This window comes from Leptonychotes weddellii, chromosome 13, assembly GCF_054177405.1.
Source record: "Leptonychotes weddellii isolate Sample4059 chromosome 13, ASM5417740v2, whole genome shotgun sequence".
Lineage (NCBI taxonomy): Eukaryota > Metazoa > Chordata > Mammalia > Carnivora > Phocidae > Leptonychotes > Leptonychotes weddellii.
Genome location: NC_138381.1, coordinates 7,375,451 through 7,387,829, shown reverse-complemented (window position 1 = coordinate 7,387,829; position 12,379 = coordinate 7,375,451). Strand labels below are relative to the sequence as shown.

Here is a 12,379-nt window from a genome sequence, read left to right as displayed (position 1 = left end):
CTAATGTTCTCGACCGGGACTGTACTTGTATTCACCATTTCCTTATTAGGCAGCATGACTTTTGTGTCTTACCTCCACCATATATCCCACATGTTACCTCAGCATGTCCCCTGACCACTTGGATATTTCAGTGCTGCTTCTCCACGGTGGATTTCCCTACCCAGTCCCTCTTGTATCAGACATACAAGCAAACATGTTGACATATCCACTCACATCTCTTAACTCTTCATCATACCAGGAAAGCTGAGACTGGCCTTTCCTGGCTTATGTTATGTGTGTGTGCAAACACACACACACACACGCACCCCACACCCTGCCACCAGCATTGCTCACCATCTCCCACCTGTGTCCTCCCTCTCCAACCTGCCCCTACTGACCATCTATTCCTCATATTCATATTTCTTGGGTTTTGTACTTCTATTAAGCTCTTAGATTTGGATCTAAGACGGTGACTGCCTTCATTGCCATTCCTTCCATAGCTCTGTTTGGACACATTCCCATGTCTTGACCGCATGTATCCACAGACGCCCCTGTGTCAGCTGCCTCTCCCAGGCAAGAGTAAGCCAGCAGTTTCTACCGAGCGCTTCAAGTGGGACAAACATTGTGCTCTTCACTCTAAAAGTATCATCTTATGAAATATTTATAACAACACTTGAGGTGGATTATATTAAGTCCAATTTAGAGATAAAGAAAAATTGAGTCTTAAAAAAAAGTGTAAGTGTGTTACCTGAGGTCAAATGACAAGGCAGCGATAGAGTTAGGGCTTGCTAACAGGTGTGCAGACAGCCAAGCCAGCGTGCGTGCGTGTGTGCGTGACAACTCTGGGACTGGGCCGCACCCACTGTGGCCTTCTCCTCTCAACATAGGGGACAGTCATGTGCATTCCTGCCTTGGTCCAGTGGAATTGACCCAGCTGGTGCAATTCACCACATATCTGCTCCCTGAAGAAGAGGGGTCCAGTAGTTGATTTTACAGTGAACTGTGGTGAAGAGGAAATGACATTGCAGGGACCAGGGGCAGGCTGCCCCCAAATGTGCCACATTGGCATATTGATTATTTTGAATTAAATCTACTTAAAAAACGGCATTGCAAGAAGGACACTCAGACCCTCCTGTGTCCGCCTGAAAGCAGGAAAGAAACCTCCCACGTGAAAGGCACCCTCCTTGTTCCAGGAGACAGGGAGACATTCTTACCACCGGAGACGGGGAATTCAGAGCTGAGAAGCTTGTGTCAGTCCCTCTTGTTAGTTTTTACTAATTTACTACCGTAGCCCAAATTCTGTTTAGAGTTCCTTATTAATGGAAGCTCCCAAAGTTAAGTTTTCTTTGTCCTGTCAGTTCCTCACAGATTTATTGTTTCTTTGTCTAAAAGTATAAAAACTTCCTGCCTTGATCGTTTCCTTGGGTCTCAATTTCGTTATTGGGCCCCCAAAGAAAACTTTGGGGTTTTTTCTCAGGTAAATTTAATTTTTAGTCCAGCTAGAAGACCTTGAAAGGTAGGGGAAGAATTTTTCTTTCTCTTCAGCATCATTGTCTTTGATGCCTCAGAGACATCACTCACTTCTTGTGTCACCATGAACAAATTATATTATCCCTCTGAGTCTCATTTCCCTTGTCTGCAAAGTTCAGATGGCATAATTACTGACAATTTGTATGGATATCAAATGGAACAACATATGAAACCAGTTTGCACATTGCCAGGCACATAGGGAATGACTCATAAATGCATTTATAAATGCTAACTTTTTCCTCTCCCAGTTGTTGAGATCTGTGTCTTTAGTGCAATATGACTTTAAATTTTCTAGTCAATAAATGGAGAGATACAGAGCAAAAGTAAAATTAATAGGTTAGCAGGGTTTTTGTTAATATAAAGATGAATTTATGTAAGGGAACACAAATTAGCATTAATGTTTATCACAGAGGGAGGCAGAGTCTCAAAACAGCAAAGGAAAATTGCAAAAGGCAATAAGGTAACCTGGATAATTATTTTGGTAAAAGCAGGAAAAGGTGTTGGTGGCCAGTACCTTGACAAAAATTATACCAGTTTTCAGGACCTCCCTGCTGTTTCTTGGCAGGGTAGGTACTTTCAAGGTACAGAGCTGTATTTTTGCATATTTTAACATGTTGGGAAGGAAACTCATTTTTCCCAAGAAGATCAACATCAAAGTCCAAAGGGCAGTGGACTCAAAAATCAAGAGAACTGTTTTCTATTAGAGGTTCTATTGTTGGGAATTTACCTTCAGCAAATCCCTGAATTTTGGGGATTGTGATGTTCCATCTGTAAAATGAGAACTGCTGGTCTCTCTAAGAAGGGTTCAAACCTCGAATTATGTGGCACACACACACGGTAAGCTTGGGCTTCCTCCAACCATGGCGACCTCCAAGTAGTTAGACTTCCACAGTAACTCAGGACAGGTGGAGGGAAGGAGAATCTGCCTTAGAGGTCATCGAAGGCAGAGCCAAAACAGACATAATGTCATGCCTACCTTCCATTATTCATCAGAGCTGTCGTCAGTCAGCCCAGATTTGAGGAGGGAGCCCAGGCACCCTGTGTTCGAATGCAGCCGTCTTCAATCCTCCACAAAAGTAATGCATATTTAGTGTTCCCAATGACACGACTCCATTGAAAGACATGGAGCAGAACAGCTTGATGGTCTGTGAGCAGACCCGATGCCTGGTTTTGAATAATGACTGAGGAATGGATTCTCTGATGTGTAGAGGAAGAATTAAACATCCGAGGTATGGTGGACAAGAGTTGTACCTTGGACAGAGCTTGGGAGAATATGGACATTTGCATTTTCAAATATAGACTTTTCACTTTTCTGAATTAAATATTGAAGCAGATTAAAAAGGAACTAAAGAGACAAGGGAAGAAATAGGTTACCGGTCTCCTGTAACCTGAAAACCAAGAAATAGAGACACGAGGCAAGGAAACAATAGAGGGCAATTCAGATGAAATTTTTATGGAGGAAATTCTCACCTTATTTATTTCCAGAAAAAAAAAATGTTTACTGTGTTTCCATGATGCTTAAGACTGACCATTTGGAAGAAATGTATGTCCCAGAATTTTAAAAAAATAGAAGGAAAAGTAATTTGGGAAAGAGGAGGTAACCACTGGTGACTTATTGTATGCTAATAAACAAATTGCAACATATTAGGAAAAAATAAAGGGTAGACAGAAGTGTGATTAATATGAGATTTGCTTTATGGATTGACTGGTGTTTATTAATGGGCTTTGCTCACACTAACTAAAGATGCTGTATGTTGAATTCAGTTTATACCTCACATGAGAAATTGGCTTTCAAGATGAAAGGCCTTTTGTCCCAGTGATAATTCCATAAAATGAGCCTTGCCGCTATCCCTTACAGCCATGGATATTCAGTGTGTCTGTGGGTACTTCTTCGCAGGCATAGCCCCAACCATAGAGATTCTCCCAACTGTTACGTCTGGGGTAAAACCAGAAGTGTGGTTGGCTAAGAAGCACCCCAAAGATTCTGGAAAGCACTGCCCTATTATAACCCAAAAATTTGGCTTCTCCCCCAGAACCCCTATCTACCAACCATGGGATGTTCGTACGGTTAGTACATCTATTTTCCTGATAAGAAGGAAAACTTTGAAATGCACCAAATTGTGAAAAATATAAAAGTTGGTTACAATGTTCGCTACTTGGAGGCATCTTTTTAAAAGAATACCTTCAACAGGGCCAGACTTTTCAATTCACTGAGTAGGGCACATTTGTGGCAAGACATTGCCGATCTGGAAAGGTCTCGCTGCTAAAAATGTGAAATCAAATAAATATGTTCACACCCTTTAGCTTCATCTTCCATTAAATGTGAAAACCTCTTAGCTTTATGGGGCTCTAAAGGGCCTGTGAGACTGTATCAGGTGCTTTCCTGACAGCGTCTTGGAGGAAGGCTGTTCACACTGGACGCAGAGTACGGCAAGTCTCGGAGGCGGGGCGAGCGGTGGGAAAGGGCCAGACCACGGGGAGCATACGGGTCTCTAAGGTTAGGCTTGACAGACATGATCTTTCCCGCTCCCACTTCTGCCAAATGTCAGGTATTAAATAAGGAGGAAATGTGAGGTTTTATTGATTAGAGGATTGCCCATTGCCCGTCAGAAAGTGAACATTTGCTCAGATTGCATCAGAGAAATGTGTACTTAGACCACATAAAATTATTTCTGGGTGTTTTTCTTTAAACCTGGTGTGAATCAATAAAAATACATTTCTCTCTCGAAAATGCAATGTAAATTATTGTTCTCTTTGAACTAATCATATGCGTGGGCACCTGAGGGACATTGTGTTGATCTCTGGGGCTAACGTTAAAATTTATGTTTCCAATAGGAAGATACGCCACACTTTCACCACAGAGCTTCTCAGGGAAAACACGTTTTTAATATGTAAAATATCCTATTTCAGGAGCACAGAAAAAGATCCATTTGAGAAAAGATCCATTGGGTGAGGGTGGGAGGAGGTGTCTGGAAAAATTGTAAGACACTGAAATGGGTGAAGAGGATTAATGGCGTCTTGTGTTGGGCACCATTTGGGAGTATCTGTTTCTGAAAGCACTTGCACCTCCAATCGGAGTTATTTTATAATTCAATAAATTGTAGAAAGCTGATAGTAATGCAAATAATTCTTGTTCATAGAAATGCAAATATACTTGTCCAGTGGCTACAACTGGTTATTATTCTGGCTGTTTACCAGCATTCCTGATTGTCTGTATGCCCTTTGAATTCTCCTTGGAATCAGTTGTACTATCTTTTTTGTTCCTTCCAAATTAATGAATGAGATCAAATCGTCTACAAGTGTTCATTTCATATGTTTGGAGTCATAATTTTACTTTTTTTTTTTTAAAGTTAACCTTAAACAGCAAATTAGGCAGGTATCTCTAACAGATTCTGTCATGTGTCCCCCACATTTAACCCTCAACTTATTTTTTTATTAAGATTGTATTTATTTATTTGAGAGAGAGAGAAAGAGCACAAGCAGGGGGAGAAGTAGACTCGCTGCTGAGCGGGGAGCCCGATGCGGGGCTCGATCCCAGGTCCCTGGGATCACGACCGGAGCCGAAGGCAGACGTTTAACCGACTGAGCCACCCAGGCGCCCCAATGCTCAACTTCTAAAAGAGCAGATTTCATTCTCATATTTTACATAAAGCCTGACACATCTCCTTTTTCTTTTAGCTTCAGACGAGCCTGACTGAGCCAATGACGTTATCCAAATCGGTATCTCTTCCTCGCAGTGCATACTGGCATCACATCACTCGTCAGAACAGCGTTGGAGAGATCTACAGTCTGCAAGGCAAGTAACTTGAAAATAATAAAGCAGCACCTCCATTAGCCTCCTACTGGTGGGCCCGGAGTCATGCAAATTGCTTTGCTTGCTTTTCCTCCATTTTCATTTATCAGCTGTCACTGGCCACAGTGGGAGCTCTGAGATTTACAGTGGCTTTTCTAAAGCTATCACTTCATAGACTCACAGTAGAAATTATCCCAAAAGTCACTAAGGGCTGAAGACCCTATTTGGCACAGGAACTTGACTAGGACATTATACAAAACATATTATCAAAAGCTACAAGTAGCTGGTACTGGGGTCTGTTTCATGCCGTTTTACAAAGGATTTCTTTCTTAGCATCCTTTTTTCTAAATAGGATTGAATATCCGTTCAGGAGGCTGATTTCAGGCTCTGTAATAAAATGCTACATAAACCTACTCACAGAAGTCTTAAGGTTTATCCAAAACCTTGACATAGAAATAATTCTGGAGGGTGCAAGGCAGGAGACAAGTGTGAATACTTTGCTTCTGTGTTTTTCCTAATGATGAATGTGTAATCAACTAAAATGGGAATGGTTTACCAGATGAATCAGATTAATAGATAGCAGGTATTTCATCAAAAGCAGCACAAACCTCAGCTTTGGCATTTTTTTTCTCCTATTCTTTCCCTATCGTCTTAAAATGAATAATCTTATCCTTCAGATAAAATTTTCAGCGGCAAGCAGCTGACCAAGACTGAAGGAAGTGGGAACTTGGAAAAATAAGGCAACAAAACACATTCATCCAGCAAAGATTTTTTGAGCACAATACATTTGAACATAATAGGCACCCAATAAATATCTGGTGAAGAAATGACCGGTATGACCTTCAGCACAGTTAGGCATTCAGAATGTTTTTCCATTCATACTTTAACTTTTGCTCATATTAACAACAATAAGTGTTTCAACAACAACAACAAAATGTTTTGGTGACAAGGAAACTGAAATGGTGTATTTTTAAAGCAATGTTTGCTTGCCAGGATTTCCAACCTAGACTAATGGAATTTGGTCAGTGGGAATTAATGATTAAAGATATATTCTGCAAGGAAAAACAGAACAGTTTTAGTCATTTGTTGATGACAATTGCCTTTTATATTTTAAATGAACCCTCTTATGGGTAGTTATTATCTTTTTGTGTTGTTTCTTTTCATGAGAAAATCTTTAATAGGATAAGGAGTAGAGAGGATTGAGGGGGCTCTTGACAATTTTGTGGATCAGAAAGAGGAGACACATATCTTGCTTTTGCTTCCTTCTACAAACGCCAGCAACCACACGCTAAAACTGAGTCGTGATCTTGGGATTAGAAATAATTAGAAAATACACTTTTAATGTAACGTTATTTTTATTTAAACATAAACGTATATATGAAATGATTGTTAAAAAACAAAATTCAACTGAGTAAATTTTACGTATCATATTGGCTTTATTCAACGATTCATGAGCAGACAGCATGCCATCCAACAGATAGAAAAGAGGACTGAGGAGCTACATACAAAGAAAGACTTCTATAGGCAAAAGGAGCAGGGACAAGGAGGTTCTACTGGCCAAGAATGGATTTGGTGTAGCAAGGTCACTTTCCTTTAGGGGACGGCAGGAGTCTGTTGACCGATGACCTCACTACTACTGACCAGGTAGTTCCCACTGATTGGTTTAAGATTCTTTTTCTGGGAGAGCTGAATGTGTAATTCAGTTATGTGCTAAGTCTCAGGTGGGCGTTTTGGGGCTTAGCCTAAGTGACTCCATATTGAGCCTATTGTCTTGTTTTTAACAATATCAATATTTAATGAAGTAAAAATAAAACCATGGGACATTTTCATGAGGAAATACAAATGAGCAAATTTCTAAGCAAAAAGAAAGTCAGATGTTAATACAAATAAGTTCAAAAAAGGTTGGAGCCAATGTAGTGATAACTTTGGTTTTCGACAAGAGTTTGGTCTGTAATTCCAGCAAATGAAAGATTGTTGTTGTCATGGTAGTGTGTGGGGAACTTTTCTCTGAAAGGAGAGCTGACATTTAGACTGATGCACAACATCAGAAATAATTTCGTATGCATCCAGCAAAAAATGCCAGAACACATTTAAATTTCTCAAAATATCGATGAAGACTTGCAGGGGGACAGTGTTGACTTACAATACGATAGAATCAATAACAGTTTGGACACTCTGGGATCTATCTCACGGATACTAATTTCCAGCAAAGGTAAGGATTTAAATGCTCTATCAATTATGATGAAGAGTTTGCCTGTGAAGTCTCAATAGCACATTCTTCCTTGGTTGGTGGTTGTTCTGTGTAACAAAGAAATATGCATCGATTAAGTTGAGTACTACAAGTCCAATAAATATAGAATGTATTTGATGTAAATTACAGTTCACTCCACTATGGCTGCACTTTTATACTGTATGCTGCTTAGAGCAATATGTTTTACAATTTTACATACCCCTCATTTTATGGTTATATCATAGAGAGAGAGATATAGATAGATGGATAGCTAGATCATCAGTAAGTAGATTATATAGAGATAGATAAGGATGTAAACTTGTTAGTGATGCTTTGACAAAGCTGATATATTTTACTATCCTTTTGTTCTGTTGAGGTAGTCAAGGTAAGCAGAGGACAAGAGTCCTTTGACCATAGTGTTTTGTTGTTTTGTTTTTGTTTTTGTTTTTGTTTTTGTTTTGGTGTGTAATTGGCACAGACTTCACCCTCATGGAATCAGGGCATGATAAAACTACCAAAACAGGAAATAAAAATGGAAAAAGTGAGGCTTAGCCCCCCTTCTTCATACACATCTACATTTTTTTTCAAGAAACTACATTTGATGCTTCCAATCTGAGTTATTTTATAACTCAATAAATTGCAAAAACCAAAAGGAGAACATAGTCTGATTTTCCAGAGTCAAAGGTAAAATGGGCGATGGTGGGTGTGACATCGTCAAGTAAACTGCAGGTAGCATTGAGGAATAAAAATGTGTCTTTAGAATTTTTCATCATATTTTCTACATTCTAACTGTGAAGCTGAGATCAATATGAATTAAATTCAGCAGGCTTTCATTCAGAAGGTAAAGGTGGAAAAGCTTTCTATATCTAAAGCTTCATAGATTGGGATTCATTAAGAAGCAGCACATGTACTAGAACTGAAAAAATATTCATGGTGTGAAAACAAATCTATTCCACATTATGACATACCTATAACTTCAATTGCCTGTCACCCTCAAAACCGTGCTTGCTCAGGTCTATTGGATTCATTTCTGTCATCTGTTCTATAACTATAGAAGCGAGATACTCTCTAAAAGACCAACGTATCAATACTGACATCCTGCATTTACTTTAATGTTTGGAAAAGAATATAATATAATCTACTAAATCTCTCCATGCTTCTCCATGGTGCTCTGAAAGTGTAAGTTTTTATGGTTTCTGTCTTGTGCGCCAGCTCTCTGAAGTCAAAAGACTAACAAAAAGAATAATTCGCTTTAACAAGTACAAGTTAGCTAAGGACTAAGCAGCTACTATGGAAAATCCCTCCCCCTAAGGGGCTTGTGAGAGACTGGATCACGTCACCTCTTCTTGCAGAAGGTGTGAGTAAAGACTTTTCCTGTTCCCGATTGTTGCCAGATAATAAGGATGATTAGTTTGTATTAGAAAGTAATTTTGTTTCTATTTCTCTGACTTACGCACTTATGAAAAATGTTTGTGTCACAACACGTTGTAGAGATGCTATCTCTAGACTTAGGGAAACCATTTACTTCAAGAGAAGGAAACATGATTTTGAACTCTTGACTCAAAAGTAAATGCCACTTGTTTAAAATTGCTAGAATTGTGATTTTGGTTCGAAGACCTTCAGCAGATGTGTCGAGAGTATAAGGAACACTCAAAAAAAACCAAAAAGGTGAGAGGGGGTTGGGGAGGAAAAGAAAAAGGAAAAAGAAACAAACGAAACCCCATAAGCAGGTTAGAGCTTTTCTTTGGAAGGTCATCACCTTGACTTGTAGTCACCGTTCTCATAACTATATGACAGATTGTGTAGCAGGGTCTTTAAATCAGGATTTGTGAAGACAGCAAAGCATTTATTGAAAATGACAAATCAATCTAGTAAAAACCACTGGTGGTCCCAGGCTCACTGCAGGCACTCATCAAGCCTTTGTTGAATGCAAAAATGAATTTAAAAATGCATTAGGAAGGATAAACTACCTTGTCTCCTCCCTGAGGAAAATTCTCACCCGACCTACAGAAGGAATCATCATGTCTGGTCCTACACGCAGCCCATCCTGGGCACCCGTCTTCCCTTTGCACGCCCTTTGGCTTGTCTGCTTCTTGCTTTAGGATTGCCTTGAGTCCACAGATATTTGCTCCTGCTAGTCTTTACTTGGTAAACACAGGAAGCGCTATGAGCTGCCGTCTCTCTGCCCCCAAAACCTGAGAGCTGGGTTTCAGTCTTCCACCAGCTATATTGACGAGAAGCGGGGACAAGAATGTGGGCTGAAAATGGTCCCCCGGTTAGTGGGCTTTGGGACGTGTGCTATCCTTACATTTTCCCTGGTACATATCATCACCTATTTATACACAAAACTATATGGGATATACTGTGACTCAGTTTGGAGCAGCTTGAACAGCCTCACTGCATCAAGGGGGGGTTGCCGCTTGTAAAAGTGGTAACTTTTGGAGTTGTGCTTTCATTAACACTGATTAATATGCACCTGCCAACTCTACCCTCTCTACGTCTGCAATTAAGCTGCAGACCCCCCGAGTCAGCACAGCGCGCACCTGATTACACAGAAGGCAGTTGATGCTCACCAAAAGGGCATCGGCGGCTCCAATTTCTCAGAAGGACAGGATGCAAACAGGCAATTAGAATTAGAGATAACCTTCAGAAAACAGTAAATAGAATTCTGACATAGATTAGGGAGGTAAATCAAAGGATTTACTCACTCTTCGCTTAACTACGACCCTCTGTCCTTTCCTGCCCATTTGGTTTCAAGTTCACACTGTTTGTAAATCATTTCCATTGGGACCTTCTGTTTAAATTTTCATCATATGATGTTTTCCGAATTGCAAAGCTAATAAAAGCCTTGTATAGCAAGTAAAAAAAAAAAAAAGGAAAGAGAAAATTACACCGATGGTGAAAGGAGCCTCCGTATGTTCAGTGTCCGATTTGTTCAGTCCCCGCAAGTGGTAGCAGCCAGATGCCTCACACATCTTCTGGGAGCCCCAGCCCGCTGGTGACCATGTGCCAACAACCCTCGACACATCAGCCATTTGCCAAAATGTACACTTTCTAGTAAACCTTCTTTATGAGCAGTTACTGCATGTCCTTCCCTTAGAAGGGTAAGGCAAAGACAGTAAATGCCTCCCTGGATATCAGTTTTTAGAGATAAATGAATTGATCGCTCCCCAAAATAGACACCATAAAAATGCTCCAAATGTTCTCACTATGAAATGTTCCTCCCACGCCACAGTCATCCATAATCATTCCCTCTTCCATGCTCCCAGATGTTTTTGTATAACTTTAATATCGCAATGTATTTGTTTATAAACCCTCTTCCTCCATTCGTTTGTGAGGTAGCAACTTCAGATGATCTTTATCCCCATGGCTCAGCCAAATTTAGGGCTCCGTCGTTGTGAAGAAGTGCCGTCTGTAGGTTAAAATATTGAGTTTGGGAGTTAAATAAACCTGAATTTGAATATCAACTTACCACTGCTGAGTTGTGTGGCTTTGGGCAATTTACTCATCTTTCTAAGCCTCATTTTCTTCATGTCTAAAATGAGGATAATAGTTCCTCTCATGGCACTTAAATGAGATCATCCACTTTAGGTGTAAACTTTCAATAATTATTAACTATCGTCAATATTTCCACTAAGAAGTTTCTTTCTCTGACAAAGGGAAGTATGCTCTCCTATTCCAATTTATTCTAGTATTTACTTTAAAATATTATTACAGAGTTTCTACTATATGTGAGGAATTTTGTTTTGTTCTAAAGACTTTATAAAAGTCCACCTTTAAGAAATGGTTTCTGGGGGCGCCTGGGTGGCTCAGTCGTTAAGCGTCTGCCTGCGGCTCAGGTCATAATCCCAGGGTCCTGGGATCGAGCCCCACATCGGGCTCCCTGCTCCATGGGGAGCCTGCTTCTCCCTCTCCCACTCCCTCTGCTTGTGTTCCCCTCTCTCGCTATGTCTCTCTCTGTCAAATAAATAAATAAAATCTTTAAAAAAAAAAAAAAAGAAATGGTTTCTGGTTTTTACAGTTCTAGAAAAACTAAATCTAACTCTAAACCTAAACTTTAGTTTTTAATGGAAGATAAAAAAAAAAAAAATGTCAGGCTTAAGTCTTCAGCTATTTGTTTTCTTCCTATCGGTGAGTTTAAACAAGACATTTATGCCTCAAACAGATGCACCCCTTCTCCCAGGCCTTACAAGGCTCAGTCCAGGTAGCCCAAGGGAAGTTAGACCCTGTTTTTCAGGCCAAGAAATTGCAAATTCCTGGAAGGACTTTATTCAGCTCAGTGCAGAGGAAGTGCCCCCCCGCCATCCATCCAATATGTATTCTTGCTGATCAGCCTACCCTGACTTGGGGAGAAGGCTTTCTGAGAAATTTCTTCCTTCCTCCACTAAGGTAGACTAGTTTTGCTTGAGCCAGTTATTCCTCAGTTTATTCTCTCTAGGGATGCATTCTCTGGCTGGACTAAAGGTGAAAGGCAAGATTTAGATTGTTAATTAGATTCTACTGACGTAGCACAACACAAAATCTAAGGAATCTAAGTGTAAAATATAACAAGTCAGCCATTTAATCACTATTTACCAGATACATAAAAGGAGTAGATAAAGATAGATAAAGGTAAAAACTCAAGACTTACCAGATGTTATATAGGATTAGAGTAATCTGCCAGTGGTTTATTAACATAAATTGCTTCACGCTCTCTAATTCAAACCTGAAACTGAAATTTGAATTAAACCTGAAACCCGGTCTCTATACTTGATTTTTTTCCCTCAAGCTTCCCCCACCCAATTCTTTTAAATGTAGTAGGTAACATATTAATTTCAATGTTAATCAAACTATCATGGAAAAAATAC

The 12,379-nt window shown here is 39.8% G+C and overlaps 1 protein-coding gene across 1 annotated transcript in view; it reads left to right on the top strand.

Annotated features, from left to right (window-relative positions):
* The window catches only part of DOK6 (docking protein 6), a 229,105-nt gene that overhangs the window by 146,444 nt on the left and 70,282 nt on the right, over window positions 1-12,379 (top strand). Inside the window, exon 5 of the mRNA XM_081801046.1 lies at window positions 5,188-5,305. Coding sequence (XP_081657172.1) covers window positions 5,188-5,305 — 118 coding nt within the window. The remainder of the gene's footprint in view (window positions 1-5,187; window positions 5,306-12,379) is intronic.